This window comes from Rhinolophus hipposideros, assembly GCF_964194185.1.
Source record: "Rhinolophus hipposideros genome assembly, chromosome: 19".
Lineage (NCBI taxonomy): Eukaryota > Metazoa > Chordata > Mammalia > Chiroptera > Rhinolophidae > Rhinolophus > Rhinolophus hipposideros.
The window spans coordinates 11,625,246-11,651,757 of record NC_138065.1 but is presented as its reverse complement, the minus strand read 5'-3'; the positions used below and the strand labels follow the sequence as shown (position 1 = coordinate 11,651,757).

The following is a 26,512-nucleotide window of genomic DNA, read 5'->3' as shown; positions in this document are numbered from 1 at the left end:
CAAAAGATGAATACAAGTCACGTTTGACTTAAGCAGTTACAAGAGGTGCTCAAAGTGGTGACCGTCAGTGTCCAGACACTTCTCATGACGGCGAACTACTGCTTGAGCAACGTTGACCAAAAGTGTCCACTTGTATACCATTTTTTGGCACCCCCGGTATGTACCCAACACCAAGAATAAGTCAGGTCTTTGGGTAGGGCACCCTCTAACTTTTAACGGAAGTGGACATTCTTTCTCTAGACTGATTTTACTGGGCTGGAAGGAAGCCCTAATGTCAAAAATTTGCATATCGCAGCTTTTGCAATCTTTCCTCTCTTTCTTAACGACACTTTCATTTCTTAGTTGCTCAGATCAAAAAGTTTAGTGTCATCTTTGACTCCTGTTTCTCTCACAATCCACATATGATCCATTAGCAAATCTTGTAGGTTCTGCCTTCAAGATATACCCAGATTTTGACTGTTTTTTACCACACCCTTTTTCTGTGATTTCCCACCTAGGTTGTGACAGTAGCCTCCTCTCTGGTCTCCCTGCTTCTGCTGTTTCCTTTCCCCAACCCCTCTAGCTGCTGCCCGCAGCCCCAGGCAGCACCCAGAGTGATGTGGTTAAAAATGTAAGTCAGAACATGTCACTCCTCCAGTGGCTTCCCATCTTCAGAATAAAAGTTCTTATTCTGACCATAAGTTCCTACGTGATCTGGGGTGTTACCTCTTTACCACTTACCTCTCTGGCTTTATCTCCTCCCTGTTCTCCCCTGGTCCTCTGTTCCAGCCCCACATTCTTGCCTAAAGGATCTTTGTATTTTTGCTCTGTTCTCTTCTGTATCCCTCACTTCCTTCAGAGACTTAATCTTCAGAAGTCGCTTTCTCTGGTCACCCTCTCTAGTTCCAAATCCTAATATTTCATATTCCCTTTCCCTGCTTTATTTTTTTTACTCTTTGTCACTAGCTAGAATACCGTGTAATTTAGTTATTTAATCTTATCTATAGTTTCTTTACCCACTAGAATGTAAGCTCTATAAGGACTGTATACTATTGAACCACCATTGCCTAAAACAGTACCCACCCTCCGAAGACATAGTGGGTCTTCAGATATTTGTTGAATGAGTAAATGAATCTTGCTTTTATAGCATCTGCCTTGATTTCATAGTTAACTGTTAGAGGACAGTGTGATTGCCAAGGTTTGTGAAGCCGTATTGATAACTCCAGTATTTCCATATTACTGCCAGATTAATTTTTATTAATGGAGCTTCCCACTCAGAAAGCTTCAGCAGTTCTCCATTACCTACAGAAGAAAACCAGACGATATTAGCATAACTAATGCCCTCTGACTCATCTTACTCTCCCCTTCTCTTTCATTATCTTCAAATCCTCTGTTCCTACCAAACTGGTCTGTTTACAAAAGGCTGCTTTTCCCCACCTTTTTTTATTATCATTACCTTTGTTAAACACTGTCTTTCCCCCCTACTATTTAAAGCACTTTGAAGAGCTCAGCTTAGATCTTTACTCCTTTTGCCTTATACCGTGTTTCCCCAAAAATAAGACCTAGCTAGACAATCAGCTCTAATGCGTCTTTTGGAGCAAAAATTAATATGAGACCCAGTATTATATTATACCGGTATATGATATGATATGATATATGATAAAGACCTTATAGTAAAATAAGACCGGGCGGGTCTTATATTAATTTTTGCTCCAAAAGACGCATTAGAGCTGATTGTCCGGCTAGGCCTTATTTTCGGGGAAACACGCTAGTTGTCTTTGACCAACCCAGTCCATATCCATCTCCTTTCTCTTAAGTTCTGTTCTATGTATTATCTGTACTGCTGATTTGACAGTTTTGCTGCTTTGAATTATAGTTGATTTTAAATGATTGGCACATCTTTACTGAAGGCTATTGTTTGTATAAATTGTTTTGCTAACAGTGGCAAAGTGTACAAAGATTTGAAAAGCCGAGGTGCTGACTCTGTGCTTGTCTTATGTTGTTTGTATCCACCATGATGGTGTACACTTAATATTAACTGCAGATTGTAGTTCTCAACCTTGGCAGCGTGTTAGAATCACCTGAGGAAGCTTTTAAAAATCCTGATGCCCAAACCCTACCCCGGATCTACTACATCAGAATCTTTGTGGCTGGAACCCGGCTTCAGTATTTTTAAGGCTCCCCAGGTGTTTCTAATGTATAGTCAAGGTTCAAAACCGCTGGCTTAAGGTGAAAAAGAATTTGCTGGGGTGTTTTTTGTTTTGTTTTAAGTGAATGAACAAATTGGTAAACACAAAGATTTGAACTTTTAAAGAAGACATATTACTCAGAAATCAGTACCACCTAGGCTAGGCATTTGCTTAGGGAAAGAAAGTTAATTATCTGCTACGTCTAAAAGTCCATCTCACGTTACCTCATTGGATTCTTAAAACAGTCTTAGCAGGTATTGTACGCACAAATTAAGAAACTAAGACCCACGCAATTAAGTGCTAAAACTGGCATGTGACACCAGGCTGGACTCCCAGTGATTTTAAAGGAAAAATAAAAATGGTAAAAAGATATTGGTACCTGTTAAGTTAGAATGCCATAACATGCAGGATATGCAGCAGATTGTAAAGGCAAATCCTTCTTACATCCCATTGCTTGCATTTTCATCCAGCATGAGCTCTTACGGCTGAACTCGACCCTTTTGGACTTGGCATTGCCATCTGCTCTCTGGCACATCAATCTCAAAGTGTTTGATGTGGATTTTCCCCTGATTTCTTAACTTGGTCCTGACTCTACTAAATAATACTCACTGTATCTAGCCACTTGGAACCCTTCACCTGTCTCTGCCCAATCACCTATAGAGTGCGGGTAAGTGTGTGTGTTTTATTTAACACATTTAAGCTCCTAAGCAACAAGTTGCTTATGTGATTTTCTTCACTCATTTTTATCTTTTTTTTCCCTAACTCATTACAACATTATACCTCAGACTTTCCTACTTCCTCAGTTCTTGACCGAAACATTCAGGCAGATCTTCTGATTAAACCAAATAGTGTCCTCTCCTCCTGCCATGTTTATCAGTGCTATTTTTAATCTTCACCGAGATTGAGCCAATACTTAATTTTTTTCTCTTTTAGTTGATGACTTAAAGCTTACCACTTACTTTGAACTTCTAAATGAACACTTAAGATGCATACTTGGAAATCCCTTTACCAACATTTTGGATGTCTTATATTAGGAGAGTCCAGAATGAAAACTTAGGAATGATTTCCTTCAAACTTGGTGCAAACTTGTAAATTAAATGGGAATGGTTGGAAAGGATAACTAGAAAATAAAAGGAGCTATTTTTTGGTTCATTCTTGTATGTTGCAAATTTTATACTTAAGTATCTCATTTTTACATGCTATGATACTAGGTGGCATAAGAAGATACAGTGATGACCCCTATTATTCTGACACTTGTTAAAATGATAAGAAGACTTTATTCAATACTGTTGCATTGTAGGAGAGAGATCTAGCTTGCTCCAAATAAAGCAGACAACTGGGGATTTGTAGCCAACAAACAGTGCAGGGGTCAGTGGATGGAAGTTACTAAGAGGAGACATGAAGGATAGAAGAATTCTTGCTCAAGGCAGTTTTAGGATTTACACGTCAAAGGTGGGGGGCGGTGAGGAACTTCATCAGATATCAAGAGTGGGGAAATTCTCATTAAACTGATAGCAGGATTCTTGCTAAGAGTGGGCTAGGCAGGTCATACTTGTAGACAGTGTGGGGTCAAGAACAGGGCCTAGTTGAAGAGGGCTCAGAGGGCTTTGACTAAAGTTTGGTCAAGGAGAGTCTGGCACTCCATGTGTGTCATAATTACTTGAGTAAATCTTCAAGTGTTTAAAACATATCAGAAGAGCAGTTATTCCTTAGAGTTGGTAGAATTTTTAAAAATGAAATTGTACTTCAACTTGCCTGCTTTCCCTACCCTTTTGTCTATCCGACAAAACTTATTAATAGAGAACAGTTTCTAAGAACTACTTAAGATGGCTTTTAAAAGAATAAACATAAAACATTATTTGGAAGTGTTACTATTTTTTATAATGTTGATTCTAATTTAAGACATATCTTTATGCTTTTTAGGCTTTAACCCTTAAATGATAATGACAAATAAATATAAACTATATTCATTTAAAATTTTATTTCTAGGTTCATTCTGAGTCAATGTTTCCAGGGCTAAACTAGGAAAATAATATTTAGCTTATTGGAAATTTTAAAAAACATAGCTTACAATAAGCTTTATTTAGTGAAAGCAGTATTCCATTCAATCCTGGCGATCACTGAGAATATTTTCTTCTAGAATTACAGCCCCAAATTAAATTCTCACTAGCTTCTCAGAACCCTCAGCCTGCATGGATTTTATTTGATAAAGGCAGTGAAACTGGAATTCTAGAGCTAGTTTGATAGTGAAATATATCAATGCCGGACTATCAAAAAAATGAGCCTCTGTAACGCTCCCCTGGAATTTACAACGAATCGGACAACAATAACTCCACAAAGGACTCCTTGCACAGCAGACAGGCAAGACGAAGAGGCCGACTACTGAATTCACCTCCAGGTGGGTGAATCGCGCGAGCGGGGGAGGAGGGAGAGGAGAAGTGCGGAGACGGAGCTGCGCGGGCGCAGGACACAGACCCAGCTCAGTGCTCGGAGCCCGCTGCTCCCGGATCTTCCGCAGCTGCGCGAGAGGGAAGGACTCGGACTGCTAGGGCTCCGCTTACGGCCCACAGGGCTGAGGGGGCAGCATACAAAACCGCTGAACACAACGCTCGCTCACGGCAGACCTCGGAGCAAAGACTGAGGGAAGAGGGCTGAAATCGGTGGTTTAAGCCCTCACTGCCGAGCGGAGAACGGAAGCCTTAGGCACGGAGACTAGCCGCCCCCTCCCTACCCTCCCAGAGCTCGCCCCGCCCCCACCTGCCCGGTGCTGGAAGCGATAAAGTAGCGGTGTCGGATCAAAGGACAGAATATTTGCTGCTCTGAGAACTGTGGACCGCAGACACAGATTCGCAGCTCAACTAGTTCCGGCAAAGGGGAGGGAGCTGTGGAAGCAGGACTGGCTGTGGTGGTGGTCGCCGCCATTGCTCTGGGCCACCTCTCACAACTCACCCCGCCCCTGGCCCCACCTATCTGGGCGGATCCCTGCAAGAGTAAACTGAACTGCTGAAACAAACGGGCTCTGAGTCTGGTGCAGAAAGAGCTTTGGAACTCCAAAAGCTCTTCGCATACCTATCAACCTGTTGCAGAAGACACTCCTGTAGATGTCTAGGAAGAGAAATAGTAAATCAGTGATTGCCATGAATAACCAAGGCAACAAGATAGCTCAGAAAGAAAGTGAAAAGTCTCCAGAAAAGGAACTTAGAGATATGGACCTTTGTGATTTAAATGACAGAGAATTCAAGATCGCAATTCTGAAAAAACTGAACGAGATGCAAGAAAACACGGAAAGGCAGTTTAATGAACTCAGAAACACAATCAAAGAACACCATGAGCATTTTACAAAAGAGATTGAAATCTTGAAAAAGAACCAAATAGAATTTCTGGAGATTAAGAACTCAATAGAAGAAATTAACAATAAAATATCCAGCTTAGGTAGTAGAGTTGACCAGATGGAGGAAAGAATCAGTGACATCGAAGATAGGAACCTGGAATTTACACAGAGGGAAGAAGAAAGAGACTTGAGACTTAAAAGAAATGAAAGAACTCTACAAGAACTTTCTGACTCCATCAGAAAGAGCAATATAAGAATAATGGGCATACCAGAAGGAGAAGAAAGAGGGAAGGGAACAGAGAATATATTCAAACAAATCGTCGATGAGAACTTCCCAAACTTGTGGACAGAACTGGATCCTCGAATCCAAGAAGCAAATAGAACACCTAATTACCTCAATCCCAACAGGCCTTCACCAAGGCACATTGTATTGAAGCTGTCTAAAATCAATGACAAAGAAAGAATCCTCAAGGCAGCCAGGGAAAAGAAGACGGTAACTTACAAAGGAAAGCCCATTAGATTATCATCAGATTTTTCAGCAGAAACTCTACAAGCTAGGAGGGAATGGAACCAAATATTCAAACTATTGAAAGAGAGAAATCATGAGCCAAGAATAATATATCCAGCAAAGATCTCTTTTAGATATGAAGGAGGAATAAAGACCTTTCCAGACATCCAGAAGCTGAGGGAATTTTCTAATACACGACCTGCACTACAAGAAATACTAAAGGAGGCTATTAGACCACCATCAACAGGGACAACTTGTGGCAACCGAAACATAAAAAGGGGAGCGTAAAGGCCTGAACTGGAATATGGGAATAGAGAAAGTAAGCGTACTGAAGAAACTGGAATACTCTAAATATCAAACTTTCTTTTACATAAACTCAAGGGTAACCACTCAAAAAACATCCAAATCTGAAATATATACTGTAATAAAAGAAGAAACAGAGGAAAACATCATAGAATACCACCACACAGAAATAACAGACAACAACAAAAAGGCAAAGAAACAATGGAGACACAGCCTTACCAGAAATATATCAATGCCACACTTACTAAATCATTCCCAGACAGTTTTTATTGTTGATGTACAGAAAGCTTTAGAACAAGACAAAAAAAAAAAAAAATGAACCACACCGAGCAAGCTGTGTTTAAAAAAAAAATTCATTCTTTCCTTTTAACACAGTAACATCCTAGGGAGAGAGAGGGATAGGATGAGTACACAGGGTTTTTAGACAGTGAAAATACTCTGTCTGATAATGTAATGGTGGCTACATGTAATACATTTGGGTGTAGTTGGGTGATAATGATGTGTCAATGTATGTCATAGATTAAAACAAATGTACCTCTCTGGTGGGGATATTAATAATGGGGGAAGTTATGTATGTGGGGGGACAGGAAGTATAGTGGGAAATCTCTGTACCTACCTACCTTTCTCTCAATTTTGCTGTGAACCTAAAACTAAAACTGCTCTAAAAAAAAACGAAGTGTTAAAATACAAAATAGTAATAACAACATCCTAACTATCTTTAAATAGAAAAATACCTCTCACCAAATTCTATGCAAATAGAACTTTCTTATCAGGATAAGAATAAGGTATATTTTCTTATCAAGATAAGAATAAGGTATATCTCAGGCGGTCAGATGGCTCAGTTTGTTGGAGCGAGAGCTCTGAACAACAGGGTTGCCAGTTCAGTTCCCACATGGGCCAGTGAGCTGCACCCTCCACAACTAGATTGAAGACGAGCTGCCAAAGGGATAGCCAGATGGCTCAGTTGGTTAGAGTGTGAGCTCTTAACCACAAGGTTGTGGGTTCAATTCCCGTTTGGGATGGTGGGCTCCACCCCCTGCGACTAAGATTGAAAATGGCGACTGGACTTGGAGCTGATGGGCCCTGGAGAAACACACCATTCCCCAATATTCCCCAATAAAATAAAATAAAATAAAAATTTTATAAAAGTAAAGTTTAATATGTGTGTGTGTGTATATATATATATATGTATATATATAAAGAATAAGGTATATCTCTTTCAGGAGGAGAAATGCAACTGTCCTTGCATTTCTGGAATGGGTGGAATATTTATTCCACCCATTCTGGAATGATGCGGAATAAATATTTACAAAAGCACAATTTACTACTGTACTTTTTATTTTTTTGAAGTGTAACCTAGATGAAAACATAAGTAAAACTTTGAAAGATGTGTTACTTCTTTCAAGGGAAGTGGAGCATAAGCATCTTGTCTGTTTTGAATCTTATATTAACAGTAAATCTTACCAGATGGAAAATCCTGTTAAAAAGTAGAAAAGCTTTAGTAATTTATTCAGTGTGGTGGTTTTATCCTGTTTTCCCCCCTTTTTCTTCCTTGATCTATAATTAAATTGTTATAGCAGTACAAAATAAAATCTTATGTATAAAAACAATGAAATAAAATGAAGTGGAACAGAGACCTTTTGGAAAACTTTTTGGTTAGTAAAAAAGTTGCTGCTGTATGTAGTTATCGATGAAGATTGTAATAATATAGACTATAAGGAGTAGGATCTAAAGGTTTAAACAAAATTTTATTTCAAGGGACATGAAAATTTTGTAAATCTGTTAATTTCTTCTTTTAGTTGTTAACTCTTCATATTCTCTTACTGTAAATTTTATTTCTCTAGGTACGTATAGCTGCTAAATTCATCACTCATGCACCCCCAGGGGAATTTAATGAAGTGTTCAACGGTAAGTAAAGATAAGTGTTTAGTTATTTTAAGCCCTTCTTAACAACATACCAGCACTGAGTGCTTGCTATCTCTTTTAATCCTTATAATATATTATAGGTACGCTAAGGAAATCAAGATTCAAAGAGTTTAAAATAACTTATCCAACGTCACCCAGCTAGTAAGTGTTGGAGCAAACCCAGGTCTGAGTCAAAAGCATGCTCTTAACTCATAAATTAGAATACCTGTCTTATGTGGAAAAAAAATTTTAAGTAGATTAATATCAGTAAATATAGAGATAGCATTAAATTGTTTTCATAGTTTCATATCTATCTATAAATCATAAATTTCTTCAGTGCTTTCACTCAGGAAGTGCCACAGTATAGGAGACTTTCTAGTCAATTGGGGCTCAACTGGCTGCATCTGGGAAGTTTATTAAATACACACATTCCAGGCTTATCATCCTCGCAAGATTCTGCAGTGGAATCTATTGTACCAAGTTCTTCCAGGTGATTCTGAGTCACAGCCAGTTTGGGAATCACTATTCCAATACATTTACAACCTTTCATACTATTCACTGTCTTAACATAACTTACAGGATGAAAAGTGTAGATGAGGAACCTTGAACTTTGTGGTAAAAGCAATCATAATCTCATTGATTCATTTTAAAGTTCCCCTTAAGTAAAATCATAGTCTTTGTGCATAATCTTGGTTCAGTTTAACAAACATTTATTTTGAAATTCGAGTTTTACATGTGTTACCTGCTTGAGAGGGACTGTGGTATTCACGTGGAGTGGACCCAGAGCCCTACACATTGTAGAACAATCAATAATCTCCATTGGTAAAATGAGTGATGCAGAGAAAAAGTAATTAGGACAACATAAAAACATTTGCTATGAGGAGTAAGTAATGCAATAGAAAAATCAAGACATTCTTCTTGATAGACTTGTTTGTAGATTTTGAGCACTAACAGCAAAGAGAAACAAATGCAGCCTTTCTTTGCCTAGTCTTTCTTTCCCATTGATTGAATGTAAATTTTCAGCAACTGAGCTTTGAGAAAATTCTCCTTTGACTTGAACTTTTATCTGACTGATTACAGGTAAATTCTTGCTTTCACAAAATTAATGGTCCTTGTAGTTAGAAGTCCCTTGTTTTATTTTTTTATTTTTTTAAAGATTTTAGTGGGGAAGGGGAACAGGACTTTATTGGATAACAGTGTGTACTTCCAGGACTTTTGCCAAGTCAAGTTGTTGTCCTTTCAGTCTTAGTTGTGGAGAGCGCAGCTCAGCTCCAGGTCCAATTGGCATTGCTTGTTGCAGGGAACACAGCTCACCATCCTTTGCGGGACTCCAGGAATTGAATTGGCAATCTTGTGGTTGAGAGCCCGCACTCCAACCGACTGAGCCATTTAGGAGCTCAGTGGCAGCTCAGCTCAAGATGCCCTGTTCAATCTTAGTTGCAGGGGGCGGAACCCACCATCCCTTCCGGGACTCGAGGAGTTGAACCGGCAACCTTGTGGTTGAGAGCCCACTGGCCCATGTGGGAATCGAACCGGCAGCCTTCGGAGTTAGGAGCACCGAGCTCCAACCACCTGAGCCACCGGGCCGGCCCCCCTTGTTTTATTTTTGACAACTTTACAGGAATATCATGAAAATAATTGATACCAACTCATTAGAATAAGAATTGGCAAGCTATGTGTGGCACGAGGGCTGGGTTTTATTGGCTGGCATGCTACATCTTGACCTCTGCCAGCCTCTTTCAGAGAAGCTCCAACAGTCAGTCAACGGCCTTTGGCTTGTAATTAGCCTTCTTTCTCGAATTTAATTCTTGGTAGTTTCTTAGTAACAAGGACCCTCCTCTTCCAAAAGAAAAGTGACTAGACTCCTGACACACAGCATTTTTAAAAGGTTGTAGGCCCCCCACATTAGATTATTCGAAAAAAAACGTATTCAGCAATTTCACGGCCACTGACTGAATTGTGCTCAGTTAACTTGGTCTGATGTTATAGGCAAGCCTGCAATTAACCTAATTTTAAAAGATTCTTTGTAGATACAAAATTAACAGTCTTAACTAACCTTCTGTAAAACATGTTTTTCTTTCCTTTGTTTTTAAAGATTTTATTGGGGAACAGGAACAGTATATACTTCAGGGACTTTTTCCAAGTCAAATTGTAAAACATGTTTTTCATTTGCTATGAAATTCCTTGAGAATTTATTATTGGATTATTGTACCACAAATAGTTGTATGCAAATCTATGAACATTAGCATCTGTTTATTTGCATTTTTAGATACAATACTTCAAAAGAATAACCTTGCAAAGCCTGATTTTTAAAAAATCTAATCTAGAAATCTGCTAAAATTTTCAAGTTTGTCTTCTATTGGACATTTTAATTTTAACATCTTTAAACATTTTTTTCTTCCTCAGATGTCCGGCTACTACTTAATAATGACAATCTCCTCAGGGAAGGTGCAGCACAGTGAGTATTTTTTTAAATCCACTTAAAATGTTATTCTAATATTTGATAAAACTGTGTTGATAGTAAACTAGTACCCTGACATCTAAGTTTAAAATACTTCAAAATAAAGCAGTTTTAGTTTTTTTCTTGGAGAAAACATGTTTCTTCAAAATGTTGACTTCCTTAAAGCTTATTATATGTGATCTTATTTATTTTTATTTTTGCGCAGATTTCCCGTTACAGAAGAGTGTAATTTTTCTTCTTTAGTTCTTTTAGTTTATGTTGAATTGTTTTTATGCTGCTAGCTATAGAAAGATTAGGCCAAAAGAAATGAAAATGTTTCTCAATTGCCAAAGAATTGCAGGTATTCATAAAATGCCTTACTAGTAAGAATTCACCGTAGAATAATAGCATGATTATTCTACCTAGGCATTGACTCCTTATCACTGTCAGGCTAATTAATCTTTATAAAATACCATTTTTATATTGTCTTTTTCCTCAAAAACATTACAGTGGAGTGCAGGTTTTGTTTTATTTTTGTTTTGTCTTCAAATCTAAACACTGTCTAGCTTTCAAGGTCCCCTGTTATCTGGCTTTATCATTATCCTTTACTCTTCAATACAAAGTTCTGTTTCAGTTACTGTCTATCCAACTGGCCCAGAGTTCATTTGTAAAGAGGAAAACAGAATTAGATAATGTCTGGGAAAGGATGGTGTGGGGAGATGGGACAAGGATTTTGATGCAGAGCAACAAATAATTGTCATGAAGTATGAAATATAATGTCATGAAGTATGAAATTGGTATGAAATATAGCTTAGAATATTTAGCTGTACAAAATGGTTTTAAGAGCTGCTGCCGGGGAAACTATCCTTTCCTGCCCTGTCCATGCTGCTTTTTTAGAATTCATTTTGGTACCTGATTCTGCAAACCTAAAATTTGCATACCATCACTATAATTGTCATCATGAATGATACCCTAATTATAAACATTGATTTAGAATATTCTACATTGAGTTAAGCATACACTAAAGATATATTCTAATGCTGGTTTCTCTTCGATGCATAGAATCTGCTATAGAAAAAGACACTCATGATTTGATAGTTCATCCCCTGTCATTGAAAGAATCTCATCTACATATTGTCAGCAGATGGTTATCCAATCTGAATTCTTCTAATAATAAGGAATTCGCTATCTCACAAGGCAAGTTCTTCAATTTGCCTGCCATATTGGTTTTAGTTTTATCCTTGAGAGCTATCCCAAATAAATCTACTCTGTACTTAATAAGGTACTGCCAAAGGGGCAATGGGAGTGGAATGCCAAGACCCAATGGTGATTACATCCTATGCCTATTGTCTCATTTCCAATTAGAAGTAACAGTAGAATTTGTGTAGTTCAGATGCTTCAATTATTTTAATTGCACTGACAATAAAGCTCTGTGTTTATAAATATTCTGGTTCTTTTAGACACCATTCCTGGAGAACTCCTTGCTAAAGAATTGTCTTATGCCCAGATACTTGATTTTCCATACCAATGAAGAGTTCAGTTTTATTTCCATAATGAGGTGCTTTGGTCCCTTGGCTCTGGACCTCATAGTAAGCGCCCAGCAAATGTTTCAGTAACCATTATCCTCACCATTATCGCCTTCTATGTTAAATGAAGGAGGCCTGAACATTCTAGGATTTACCCTCTTGACTCGATTTCACCTATGCCTCTCACTACTAGAACCATTCTCTGATTAACTCCCAGCACTTCTGGACTTAGCAGGGCTCTGTAGACCAAGTTAAAGAGTAGGTTTTATTCTGAGATAGAAAATTATTTGAGTGTTTTGAGCAGAGAATGATATGACGAGACCTCTATTTTAGAATAATCACTAATCACTGGCTGCTATATGCAGGGGGGTAAAGATTGAAGTAAAATGAGTACTTAGAAGACAGAGTAGTTCAGAGGTAAACGGGTGATTTGGACTAGAGTGTTAGTAGTAGGGTTGGTGAAAAGGAGTCAGACTGAATATGTACTCAAAATAAAACCTACAAGATTTACTGATGGATTGGTTGTGAAGTGTGAGAAGAATCAAGGATGATCCCAACTTTTGGGCTTGTGCACTTGATAGAATGGAGGTATCATTTATTTGAGATGGGATTAAATGTAACAACTTTTGGTGTTGGTGTTTGTCATCTGTAGTTTTAGGACACATCCTAGAACAAAATACTTCTTTACTCCCTATTCCTTAAGCTTTTTTTTTTTTTTTTAAATATTTTTTTTTTAATTAATTTTATTGGGGTGACAATTGTTAGTAAATTTACATAGATTTCAGGTGTACAATTCTGTATTACATCGTCTATTTTTTTTTAATATTTAATCCACTTTCCATGAACGTTGAATTTATATTCCTTTCTGAAAGCCATTGTTTAGAACTCATGTTTCTACATAGAGATGTGGTATTACAAGGAAATGATTCATTGCAAAACACTACAGTAACTTAAAATCAGAAAATTGCAGACTAGCCTTAAATATTTGAAGTTTAAATATTTGTTACTTTTGGTTTCGCTTGAGAAGTCTGGGAAAAGCTTAATTCTTTGCTTTTTAAAAGCAGTGGTCTAGCAGGTGTGTTAGTAGATTAAAATTGGGCTGGGAAGATACTCAGCTCTTCCCTTGGCAAGTGAATTCTGGGAGAAGATGGATACTTTATAAGAACATGAATGTATTATGCTTTCTTGTACTGCAGCTTATTTCCATCTATTTTGCCTTATCTTTTACTTCAGCTTACTTTGTAAGATGTACCAGGAAGCCATTGAAAATGCAGAGTTTCATAAATCTAGCACTGAACAAGTCAACAAACAATAATATTAGGCATGTACTTTGATGATTTATTCATATTCCTTTTTTCAAATAACCTCTATTCTTCCTTGGGTTCTCCTCTGAGACTTGACTTCTGCTCAGCTCTCACCTCACGCTCTCCCCATGTCACATGCCTTCCAGTACATTTAATGATGTCCCTGTCCTGCCTCAGAGAGCCCACAGTAAAGAAGACAACATTTCCAAAACAGTGCGTCAATTGATTCTTTTGAATTACTGAAAGCTTCTGTCTAAATGATTAAAACTGTTGGTAATTCACAATAATTGAATTGCTTAAAGCTTAGGAATTGCCAAGTGCGAGCTCTGTTGGAGCTCACAAGTGGAGAGGAAAAGGTAATTTCAGAGTTTAGGGTCCTTCTAAGATTGCTATGGAGAGGAATTCCTGAAGAAAGTTGGAAGGCATTATGATATCACCAGCTTCTGCAGAGAAAGGGCAAAAGCACCAGGGAGTGTTTTCACATTCTCCCTCACTGTTATGTAAAATACCTTTTGTGTTTATTTGTGTATAATTCTCTCCCCCTCCTTTTTCGTTGCTTTTTATAAACAGTGCATTTGCCCAGTATAACATGGATCAGTTCACCCCGGTGAAGATAGAAGGATATGAAGATCAGGTAAAAACTGTTCCTATTAGATAGGCTGTTCCTGGAAGGTCATAAAAATCCTATAAAACAAAGTAGCTGTCTGAAGATAAGATGTTGAATGAATTCAGGCCTTAGTTTTCATAGCTTTTATAAATATCCTGCATTTTAGGAAAGTCTTTCTCTCTCTGATAATACCTGGAGTTTCTTTGACAGGAAAAGAGAGCTGTCCCTAACAAGAACAGTGAAAATAAAAGGAATTGAATTTTACACAGGTTTTCAAGCTATTTCTAATTCTCCTTGGTAAGAAGAGACATTATATTTAATGGGAAAACAGGCATTCTTGTTCAAATATAGAAACAAAGCAAATACGTATTCCCATTATGACTATAGTTATGAACATTGCATGAGAGGGCTTTGCAAGTTCATTAATGTACACTTCAGAGACAATATGGCACTAAATACCAAATGCCTTTTAAAAGTATGAATCTCCTTTGAACCCACAAGTCCACAGAATATGTCCTAGGAAAACAATTGTACAGATGTATAAAAAGGTTATTTGAAGCAAGGTTTATAATAGTAAAAAATTGGGAACATTCTAAATGTCCAACATTAAATTAAATTTCTCTAGACCAAAATACTCTGTAGCCATTGAAAACTAACATTATTATTGATCTGGGAAGATGTTCACCTAGAAAATAAAGCAACATGTAGAATTAGGTTAGGTTCTTTTTATAGATATTTAAAGAACAGATACAATGTATGAGAAACATTCTTAAATTCTGTGAAAAGTGCACCATTATTTCATGTACCAGTTAAGTTATGACAAGGTCCTAAGTGCCGTCAAATGTAAGATGTATCCCATTTTATGAGAGATTAGAACATGGGAGTATATGCATCTTAAGAATTAAAAAAATACAGTACATAGATGTGCATAGAAAAGGAAATGTGGGAAAACATACGTCAAAATGTTAGCTCTCTATGTATTGGGATTACAGGATTACTGGAATTTGTTTTGTTTGGGTTTTTTTTGTTTGTTTTGGTTTATATTTTTGCTTGTTTTCTCAATGAAAGTAGATTAATTACAAGTATGAAAGACAAAAATTGGAAAGTAAATGACAAATATTGTTTGAGTTGATATTGTATATTTTAATAATACAGAGGAATTACTGAAATAAGGTCTGTGTCCAAATACACAAGAAACGGCTAACTTTGTCAACATTCCCATATACTTGTAGCAACCAACTTAAAAAGCTACTCAAAAGATCACATTCTTAGCCATAACGGCAACAACAACAACAAAAAGATATTACCTAGAAACTAAAATAAGGAAAGATGTATACATATGACAAAAAATCAGTTACAGTGGGTTAACTAAATAGAGATTTTTGTCACGTAAGAAGTCCCGAGGTAATATTTAGGACTAATATGGCAGCTCCATGATGTCATCAGACCTAAATTGCTTCTAGCTCTCTATTCTGCTGTCCTTAGGTATGGTTTTGATCTCAAGATAGCTGCTCCATTTCTGGGCATTGAATCTTATGTTCCAGCCAGGAAGGAAGAGGAAGGTACAAAAGGTTCTTTCTACTGGCCATTCCAGAGCGATTTTCACTGATAAAAAGTTTTTGCCAGAACTCATATCACTTTATCATTTCTAGCTGGGAGGTATCATTTTTTCACTTTGAGGTTTCTGTTAGTAAGGAAAAAGGAGAGAGTAGATACTGGATAAGAAACTAGCAAGAATCTGCCACACTGTTCACATACACTCACACACTAACACATTGCTGACACCCATTTTAACCCAAGAAATAAATGGAAAATTCAATAGATTTAATTGCCATGTTTCCAAATAACAAATATAATAATATGGAAAGCTTATCTGAATAACAGACATAAATGTTACGGAAAGGTTTGTTTTTCAAATAGGTGTCATATAACACCTATGAAAATTGTAATAGACTATACAGGATTGATTATTCTGATCAAACACAACAATGAAGGAAGACTACTGATAGCAAACATGAAGAAATAAAACAATGATCGTAGAGCCCTTACACCTAAGTATCATAAAGCAAAAGGGAAAAGGAAACAATTGATAAAATGTATGGGATTAATCTAACTTTGACTGTCAGCGCCAACTATATACCTAGATTAATTCCAGGTGAGGTTTAAAGGTTATTCTTTAAAACAAAAAATTTAGTAGGAAATGGAAAAACAATCATGACTTGAGTAATAATGAAACATTAAGATTTTAAAAGAAAGTGGCTTGTGCATAATAAAAGTTTCAAACATAAGATTTAAAAAGGAGAAAATACGTACTGTAAACATAGTAGAAAGGTTATTCAAATGCCAAAGGATGATGCCAAGAGTTCAGTGAATAATGGAACGACATGAACCAATCACACACAATGGGGGAATATAAAACAAACTTGGAAAAGTATTAGATCACTTAGTAAGAGAAACTCAGGAAGTGCATATTAAAATTGTAATGTGATATATTTACCTTTCAGTTATAAAAGTTGCAAAAGACTAGGGAATAATTACTTGTATTGTTCCTACTATTATTATAAGCAAGCTTTTTAAGGGTAGTCTGATGATAAAGACAGGAATCTCAAAACTACGAATTCTTTCCAAAGAAATTTTTTTTTAAGGAGAAGGCTTTATGGTAGAATTTTTAGTGGTTTCTTAACGGTAAAAATGTTAATAGCTTAAATCTCCTTCAACTCAGAAATGATTAAGTAAGTATACTGTGGTATGTCAATATTGTGAAAGCATATGTAATTATTAGAAATGGTAGATTATTCAAAAGGTAAATGGCAAATTAGGGGGAAATATGTGGAAGTCAAAATACATGCAAAAGGTTAATCTCCCTAATTAACAACAAGTTCAACTGGAAAAAGACCAAAGAAAAGGTCTTTAGAAAAGTGGACAAAATGTATAAATAGACAGTTCACAGAAGAGGAAATATAAATGATTCTTTTCAAAGGTGAAAAATGCCAATTAAAATTTCTACTGATGATGGGCTTGTCACTTTGTACAACACCCTATGGTAGAGGACAGTTTGTCAGTATCAGAATTTATGAATGCGTTTACCCTTTGACCCAGTTGTCCCACTTCATGGAATTTATCCCACTGTGGTACTTGGAGTATATACATCATTTTACATAATGATAATACAAGGACATTCATTGCAATGTTCATAATAGCAAAAGATTGGAAACAACCCAACTATCTATATATAGGGGACTAGTTGAATAAATTTTTGTACATCCATACAATGCACTAGTATACAGCTAGTAAACAAGGAAGTTCTCCAAGTACTAATATGGAAAGATCTTCTAGATACATTAAGTTCAAAAAGAAAAAGTATAGTATGATATGCTAGTTTTTATGTAAAACGGGTGGAGAATTAGCATACATATTCATATTTGCTTGTATTTGTAAAAACAATGCCAAAAGAATACCCTACATCAGGAATTGGCAAATTTCTTTCTGTAAAGGGCAAGATAGTAAATATTTTCAGCTTTCAAAACAGAGTCAGTTATGACTACTTAACTCTGATTGTAGCAGGAAAGCAGCTACAGACAATACAAAAAGAAACAAGCAGGACTGTGTTCACTACAAATTTACTTAGAAAAACAGGTGGCACCCGCATGCATAGATAGCTGCTGACCCTGGCTCTAAATTAATAAAATTAGTTACCTTGTGGGGAAGGGGAAATTTGTTAGGAATTTGGCATAGGGGAGGTAAAGGTGAGAAAAAGACTTCATTTTTTATTTTTTTCATTTCTGAACCATGTGAATGTATTACCTATTTTAAATGCTAAGTATAATTACTGGGAAAATTTCATGAAATACGTAAAAAAGAACAGAAAAGTATACATACAAGTTATTATTACAGCTATGTAAGAATAAAAATGTGACTTGAAAAATCAGTATGAAAGAAATCTGACTAAATTAAAAGTTAACTGTCTTCAGAATTTTTATTTTTTGTTTTGTAAAATGTGTTAAGAATGTTTTTTACAGAGTTACTTATATTTCTAATTTTTCTTTGAAAGGTCTTAATTACAGAACACGGTGACTTGGGTAATAGCAGATTTTTAGATCCAAGAAACAAAATTTCCTTTAAGTTTGATCACTTACGGAAAGAAGCAAGTGACCCCCAGCCAGAGGAAGTAGATGGAGGTCTGAGGTCTTGGAGAGATTTCTGCGACAATGCTCTAAAGGCCTATGTGAAAGATCATTATTCCAACGGCTTCTGTACTGTTAAGTATCTGCCTGCTTCAATATGAGAGTGTTTTATTTCTTTCATTTACTTTATCATTTGGGGGCTTTAGCCAGCCAAACATTACTTCTTTCTAGTTTCCTCTACATTTTATTCCCTAAATTTTGAAAGGGTTATAAATGGAAAATTTCATATGGAAAATTCTTTTTTTAAATCCTAGCACATAAAAATTTTAAATCTCAGTGAGTGTATCCTATTTCACATTTCATCAGAAATTGTCTTACTCCCATCCCCCCCCAAAAAAAAGTGTTTGAAGGTCTTTAGCTTAGATGTGAAAAAAAAGTAAACTAAGATTGTCAGAGCTACTTGGCCACATTTATGACTTTTTGGTATAGGTATCTTTATACAAGGCTACTTCTACATAGTTTAGATGCTTTCAGTGGACAGTCAAAACTATTTGAACTGAACAATTTTTTAAAAATCAAGGGTAATTTGACTTTCTGTTACTACCTCTTGGCTCTTAAAAAATAATTTGTGCTCTATCGTGATTTCTCCTTTGTAAAATTGTGGCATGTTACTAAGAAAAATTTCAGAATATTTTAAATATGTAATAATGAGTTAAATGGCAGTGTAGAATATTGTTTAACAGCACTTTAAAGCCATACTAACTGGTTTGAATCCTAGCCCTGCCACTTAACTAGTTGTGTGACCTTGGGCAAATTATTTAACATCTCAGTGCCTCAATTTCTTCATCTATAAAATGGAAATAATAGTCTTACCTCATAGAATTGTGAGGATTGAACGAGTTAATGCATATAAAGTGCTTGGAAAGTACATGGCACAAAGTCAGCTCTCCGTAATATTGGTTATCATTATTATATATTGTTTGTTTTTAAATAATGGAGTAAACCCATTATGGTGTATAAGTACAGAATTCCATTTTGGAACCCAGTATTGCAAAGGGTGACGTGGCACACTCTCTTAGGAATTGACTATTCAATCCTAAATACACTTTCAATTTATCATTTGTTACCTACTCAGTTTGTCACTACGCGTTCTCAATTTGGAGAGCGTCCACACCAAATAACCCTACTGTGTCCTTTTCTCATTTCTTCTCTTAGCTACAAAAACACAAGCAACAGCAACTCATGGAATTGTTCTAACAGTGTCTACTGTACCCTAATGTCTTATATCTTCAATTATTCTGCTTAATAATTCTCAATTTCATCTCAATATTCCCTGTGATATTTTTCGTACATTATATTTCAAACTTTTCCCCTTGTTCTTAGGCATCTAATCCCCCCACATTTTAATAAGATTGAGACCAACATGAAATCTTTCTATTTCTCTTCTTTCCACACTCAGAAATCTTCCCTTTCTTCTGTTGAATCTGAGGAAGAAGGATCCTTATTCTATAGATTTCATACTGTCTTATCTACTTCAAGATGTTTTCTTGTGACTTTTTCTCTTCTGACATATTTCTTGACCTAGAAATGTTTTTTTTTTTCCTATCCTTAAGTGGGGAAAAAACTTTTCCTCAGTCATAATAATTCCAGTAAGTTACTTCTCTTTCTACCTTGCCCTTCTTCCCTGTCTTTCACTTCTTCCCTCATATCTCTCTTGCTTTCCCTCTCTTTCACCCTCTCTGTGTCTCCATCTTTAGCCACACCCCTCTCTCTACTATACAACCAAACTAGGGAGCATTGTGCTTCTACTAGTATCATTTCCTATTACCTATCCACTTCTTAACCTTTTGAATTTTGGCTTCAGTCCCAATTCTACAGAAACTGCTTTCTGAGGTTATTAATGGTTCCTGAATTGCCAGACCCAGTGTTCCTTTTTTAGTTCTGTATGGCATTTCACACGGAGGTCAACTAGCTACTTAGAGAAATTATCTTTTGTTTATACTACTGTGTCAGCACCCTCTCTAATTATTCTTTCTCTGTCTCTACTTATTTCTTTTCTTCTCCCCTATTTTTGTAAGTGTAGGCCCATCCCATTACTATATTTCTCTCTCTTGAACACTCGTAGTTTATTTAACATAGGGAATGTAACAGAATTTGGTATCAGAAAAGCAATGGGTTTGGGTTCTGTGTTTACTACTTACTCTCTGAATGACCTTGGGCAAGAAGCTCTATGAACTTCAACTTTATCATCAGTAGATGATAACTGTGTCACCGATTTGTTAGAGCAAGAGAAACTACATGTAAAAATGTTTTGTGGGCTATAAGGCACCATGTATTTATTTTTGCTTTCCCTTGGTGATCACATTTTTGTTCACCTCTCCCACACTAAGGAATAATTGGTGTTTCTGACTACTAGGTGGATCTCTCCATCTGAATTTCCCTATTTGTTAATGACACCACCATCTTTCTAGTCATCAAAGCATACAAGTACTTTGGCTTCGTCTTTTTTTTTTTTGCCCTTCACTTGCAATATATTGCTAGACTTTTGATTGTGCTCCTGCGTCCTGATATCCATTGACACTACCCTACTTATTACCTAGATGAATTCTGTGGCCTCCTAACCAGTTTTGACTATTCTTCCGTAATAACAGTTCTGGTCGTGTTGCTTTGGTGTCCATTGCTATCTATTGCTACATGGCCTACATCTGTCGTCCTATTTTGTCTCCCACTAGTCCACTTCACACACCCCCTCTAACCTCTAAAATTAATTGCCATTCACTGAACAAACTCCCAGTTTCCTACCTGAACTGCTTACTCATCTTTATTCCCAGACTCTGCTTATCAGAATCTCATCTGTCTTATAAGGCGCAGCCTAACTGGCACCTCCCCTAAACCAAGAGCAGTATTTCCCCCTGTATATTCATTGTACCACTATCTCCTCTAGAATTTAACGTGTCTGCTTTGTGTTCATATCCCATGAACTCTTGTGAGTTGTCAGCTCACCCTGTCTGATTCTTGTCTCCCCCGAGGATTTAGCGATTTAGCACACAACACCGCTTTTTGTATAGTGTTTGTTGTTGAGATCAAATAGATTTTCAGAGCCTAACTTCTTTTTTTTTTAAATAATAGGTTTACGCTAAAACTATAGATGGGCAACAGACCATTATTGCGTGTATTGAAAGTCACCAGTTTCAGCCTAAAAACTTCTGGTAAGAAAGCAGATGTTCTCTTCTATTTGTATCTAATTTGTATTGGAAAGAAACCAAACCAGCAGTTGAGACTTGGTTTTTAATCTAACTAGCTTGGAATAAGTTATTTGATTTAGAAACTTCAGTTCCCCATGTACAAAATTAGGGATTTAGATATCCTTTTAAACGGATTCCTTCCGCTGCTAAGATTTTATCATCTGTCTTTTAAAAAGATACATATGAGTGAAACTAAGTGATTAATAAAGTGTGCAGTTGAAAGTCTGAGTTTTACTTGGGTTTGGTTAATTGTATAATTCAGCAACCCATCTATCTATGGAAGAGCCTCCCATGAACAGAATAGGCGTGGTTTTCTACTCCAACATAAAAAAATGAAAGTCAAAGTAACTTACAAAAGGCTTATGACTTAGGCCACTTGGATACAAACTTACATTCGAGTGGAGAAAGCCTTGGATTTGTCAAACTGGAAATTACTTGTTTCTTTTTTCCTCTTTCCCACATTCTCAGTGGGATATCACCTCCTTCTTAGGCTTATTGCTAATTCTACAGTGATGTGTGTGTGTCTTTTAATAGGAATGGTCGTTGGAGATCAGAATGGAAGTTCACCATCACACCACCTACAGCCCAGGTGGTTGGAGTGCTTAAGATTCAGGTGAGATCCCAACATGTTAATAGGCCATGTTAAAATGTCACATCTTTAAAACAAACATGCAAGTCGGAATTTGTCCTGGTATGAGAAATAAGGAACAACTACATATATGCAAAGGGAGAGCAATGGTAGTGAATAGAAATAGAAGCTTCCTTCCTGGGGAAACAGAGCTATTCGAGCTTGATAAAGGATAGTCATGTGACATGTACTGCTTGCTTGTTATTTTTCAAAAATAATCTTAAGATCTTTCCAGGAATTATCAAGTAGCAGTTCTAGGAAATAAAATAACTAATTATTATTAAGTGACTGTATAGCAGCTACTATAACTTAATTAGGGTCGTTCCTGTATATTATTTAAGTGTGTATCTATATATAAAACTTAACTCTTAGGTCTGAAGAAAGCTACATGAATGGGTTTTTTTGTTTTGTTTTTACAGTACTGACAGAAGGTTTTAAAATCCAGTAAATAAAATGAACTGGAAAGATCAGATGTTACCATGTTATGGAATATAAGTAACCAAGCAGAGTAGATTTCTAATGCTGGGGTCAGGACAGACAGGCAGGTGACTAAGGAACTTGTTACCTGCCTATCTGGACTGACTTCTGGTATCTTAGCAGAGGTTTGACTTTCAAATTTCAGGGTGATTTCATTCTTCAGCCCAATAACTCTAAAATCAGATTAAATAGTTACTGGTGACTGAGAAGCTCAGTACCTAATTGCACCTCTTGTGTTCTCTTGCTTTAATAACAATTAGCAACAGCTCCCTTTGTTTAATTTTTATATTGGGGAACAGTGTGCTTCTCCAGGGCCCATCAGCTCCAAGTCGTTGTCCTTTAATCTAGTTGTGGAGGGCACAGCTCAGCTCCAAGTCTAGTCACCATTTTCAATCTAGTTTTCGGGGCTCACAGCCCACCATCCCATGCGGGAATTGAACTGGCAACCTTGTTCATGCTGACATTTTTTTAGCAGATGAGACCTAGAAACGGTTTTGTTGCTTTTGGCAGCTGTGACGCTGGGGCGATCCTAGCCATGGTGAGGATGGGATCTCATTGTCCCCCTAGCCCTCGACACTTCTCCCAGGCTCCTCAGTAAAATGGTTTGCTCCCCACCCCCCAAAAAAAGAAAGTTTTGTTTTGAAACAGGTAGAATTTAAGCTTAATTTATCACTAGTGTATTAGTTAATGAAATTGATTATTTTTAGAATTTTCTTTTGAGTTCATCAACAGCAAGACTTACCCGCCTTACCCTATATTCTTATCCATATCCTAGTTCCTAAGAAACATGATAGACGTTCAGACCAACTGCACAGTCTTTATTCTTAGACAAAAAAGACATGCCCTGCATACCTCCATCTGAGATACGTCTCAAATATAATCAAACAAAACTAGCGTTTGGGTGTGACCCACCTATATTTTGAATATCCTTGTCCTTATCTATTGGAATTTTAGACTTTATATGTCATCATTATTTAGCCCAGTCTTTTTTGGCCAAATCTTCACTGTTCTGAGTTTTGCATGTAAGTATTACTGGCATTTATCAACTCCCTGATTCTCAGTGTATTCTTAAATTGTCTTTTCCTCTTTAACCTCTTTTAGAAAGCCAAAAGAGCAAATTTAAGGGTTGGATAGGGTATGGAAAATCTAGCTTCTTTTGCCCATCTGGACAGAGCCAGCTATTTGTCCCCATTAAGGAAGACACCTGTTTTTGTCCCTCATACAAGGCTATATGGTGGGTTCATATTGCCAGGGAAGTCCTTTTGTTGCCAACCGAATCTTGGTTTCTGCCTAGATGTAGCTTGGCTGTTTTTATCCCCTTCTAATGATATCTTAGAAGAGTAAGTCCCTCATGAGACACTTGGCTTTTACCTGGATCAGAGAATTTCTAACATTTTGACAAAACATAGCATTACGAGATACTATGCGTGTTGGATATGGTTTTAGTTCTGAGATTTGACCTAATTCAGATCCTAGTTCCTCCTCCTCTTAAGTATGTGGAAATGGGTAAGTTATTAAACTGCAGCAAGCCTCAGTTTCCTCATCTGTAAAATAGGATTAACTGTGGTCACTACCTCAGAATTTTTGTAAAGAATCCATGAGACAACACAAATAATAAGTAAAACGTTTTGCTTAACACATAACAAGGACACAGTAAATAACAGCCATAGTAGTGCAGGGTATTGCTCCTTTCTTCTCCTTTCTGCTTCATCTCTTAAAACATTCCTTTTTGTTCAAATAGCTCCAGGTAGTGTGGACTAGATGAAGGAAACAGCCATGACCTGGACTGCTCTTCTGTCTAGCATCATGCCCCCAATTTCAGCTCCCTCCACTTTATTTTCATACCACAAGTATAATCTTTTTTTAAAACATTCCCTTTCCCTGAGTCCCCATCACCTCTGATAAAGTGAATTCTTAACATGGTTCATAAGGCGGTTTTTGCTCTTCACAGTCTTGTCTTCTACTTACTTCTGTCACACTCCCCACCTCCATACATACTCATTTGCAATGAGTTCTATATTCTTCCCAAAACTAAACCAGTTCTGCTCTATTTTCTTGTACTTTTGTCCCCTTGCTAAATACACTTCTGACCTTGTCTACTTAGGTGACAACTCCTATTTTCAAGACCCAGTTCTAATGTACTTAACAAAAGGATGCTCTCATCCTATCTGTGTGGCCGGTATTAGCCATGTCAGGGTGACTGAGCCTTATGCCATTGGCTAGTTTGTCTCTAGTGTACCCCTCCTTCTTGCTAATTGTTGTCCTAATTGTAGCACCCCACTTTACCTTATATCTCAGAACTGCTTTTGTCTTATTTTTGTAGTCTTAATTTAGCATGAGAGTATTTTTCAATCCTGTCTTCAACCCTCAGTTAAGTTTTTCCTGCACTTGGTCAAATCTACTTACCAATGTGGATGATAGTGTATATTGAAAGATATGTAAGGGATTGGGAACAATTAAAATTCCTTGGTTTTCACAGAGAAAAACTACTCTTCAATTATTTTATTTTAGTACTGGTAAGGGTGGAATCTTATTTCAGATCTTTGCCTCACAATGCCTAGCATAGTTCCTAAAATGTAGTAAGACATAATAAAAAATTTTTTTGATCTTTTTAATATTTTGGGTATGGTAGCAAGTAGAAGCAGATCATCCTAACCCAATATTTGTGAATATCTGAACAAAGCCATTCTGCTGAGAGAAGGAAAGACTCCACGAAGTGGGAATTGAATCTGAGCTTTGAAAGAACGGTTTGATTCCCATAGAGTACTAGATGAGAAGGGAAATGGCATGTTCCAAAGAGGGGCACGGACTTGAAAGTTTATCTTCTAGGTGACTAGGAACCCCTGGGCCCTGCAGCACGTGTCTCCCGTACATTAATTTGGGAGCCATCAATCTGTGCATAAAGGGTTATGTTGTTGGAAATCCCTGGCTTTGTGCACACCACAAGACTCATAGTTTCAGAACTTCTCGAGTGGGGTGTTTGAGTTACAGTCTCTGGGGTTGCAGAAAGAACTCCATCAAAATCTAAATGATTAAATGGCTCCCCCCACATATGTTGAGAGTAACTGTCGAAGCAACACCAGTGCAAGAACCGGACACGTCCCGGCATGGCGGAACTGCAAACTGCCCCAGACCGACACGGCCTTTTCCATTTGATCCTGGAGGTGGTGATGAGGGTGGAGGGTCCGGTGCAGGCGTCCAGCTCCAGGGAATTGTGGATTGGAGTGGAGGAGCCAGAAAGGACAAGGCCCTAATTCCTGCACGGGACTAGGAAGCGTGGGGCTTCCAGAGAGGACGAACATCGCCACAGAGCAAGTTCCGATCCCTATTCCCGCTGAACTCTGGCATCCACGAGGAGAAATGTCCAAAACATGCTTTTTGAACTTAGCTAATGATCAGTTTTCTCTGCCAAGGAAAGAGAGATTTCTTAAACTTACTAAGTGTTCTGTGAATTTTCACCACCGTTGTAAATTACCACTGGTCGCATTAATGATTGGTTCAGAGTTGCCCGAAGGCGTGGATCTGTGCCCTGAGCATTAGGGCTCTGTGTGAACTGCACATAAACTTGCTCCAACGTTGTCCCACCAAGGTTCACTACTATGAAGATGGCAACGTCCAGCTGGTTAGTCATAAAGATGTACAGGATTCTGTAACTATTGCGGTGAGTGGAATGTTTCGTGTTTGTCTCACTAGGACCTTGTTTTTTCTTTAAAAGTTTAGTTTTGATCCTGAGTACCAGTTCTCCCATGAGGAATTCAGTTTGTTTCCAATGTTTTGATTTTGACAGCTTCTAAGAGTATAGCACCAACCAGCTATATTAGTCTTTGACTCAGAATAGTGTGCTTAGAGAATTCAAACTTCCTTCTTTCTCTCTTTCTCGGTTGTGAGATTTGCTCAAAGACAGCATTATCTTCAATCAGTAACTTCCAGGAGGAAGGGAAGATTG

At 37.2% G+C, this 26,512-nt stretch overlaps 1 protein-coding gene across 1 annotated transcript in view; it reads left to right on the top strand.

The window, feature by feature from the left end:
- CAPZA1 (capping actin protein of muscle Z-line subunit alpha 1) overlaps positions 1 to 26,512 on the top strand; it is a 36,220-nt gene that overhangs the window by 6,903 nt on the left and 2,805 nt on the right. The window contains exons 2-8 of the mRNA XM_081025023.1: positions 8,155 to 8,218; positions 10,622 to 10,673; positions 14,056 to 14,119; positions 18,144 to 18,350; positions 21,346 to 21,425; positions 21,996 to 22,074; positions 26,156 to 26,227. Of these exons, the coding sequence (XP_080881149.1) occupies positions 8,155 to 8,218; positions 10,622 to 10,673; positions 14,056 to 14,119; positions 18,144 to 18,350; positions 21,346 to 21,425; positions 21,996 to 22,074; positions 26,156 to 26,227 (618 nt within the window). The remainder of the gene's footprint in view (positions 1 to 8,154; positions 8,219 to 10,621; positions 10,674 to 14,055; positions 14,120 to 18,143; positions 18,351 to 21,345; positions 21,426 to 21,995; positions 22,075 to 26,155; positions 26,228 to 26,512) is intronic.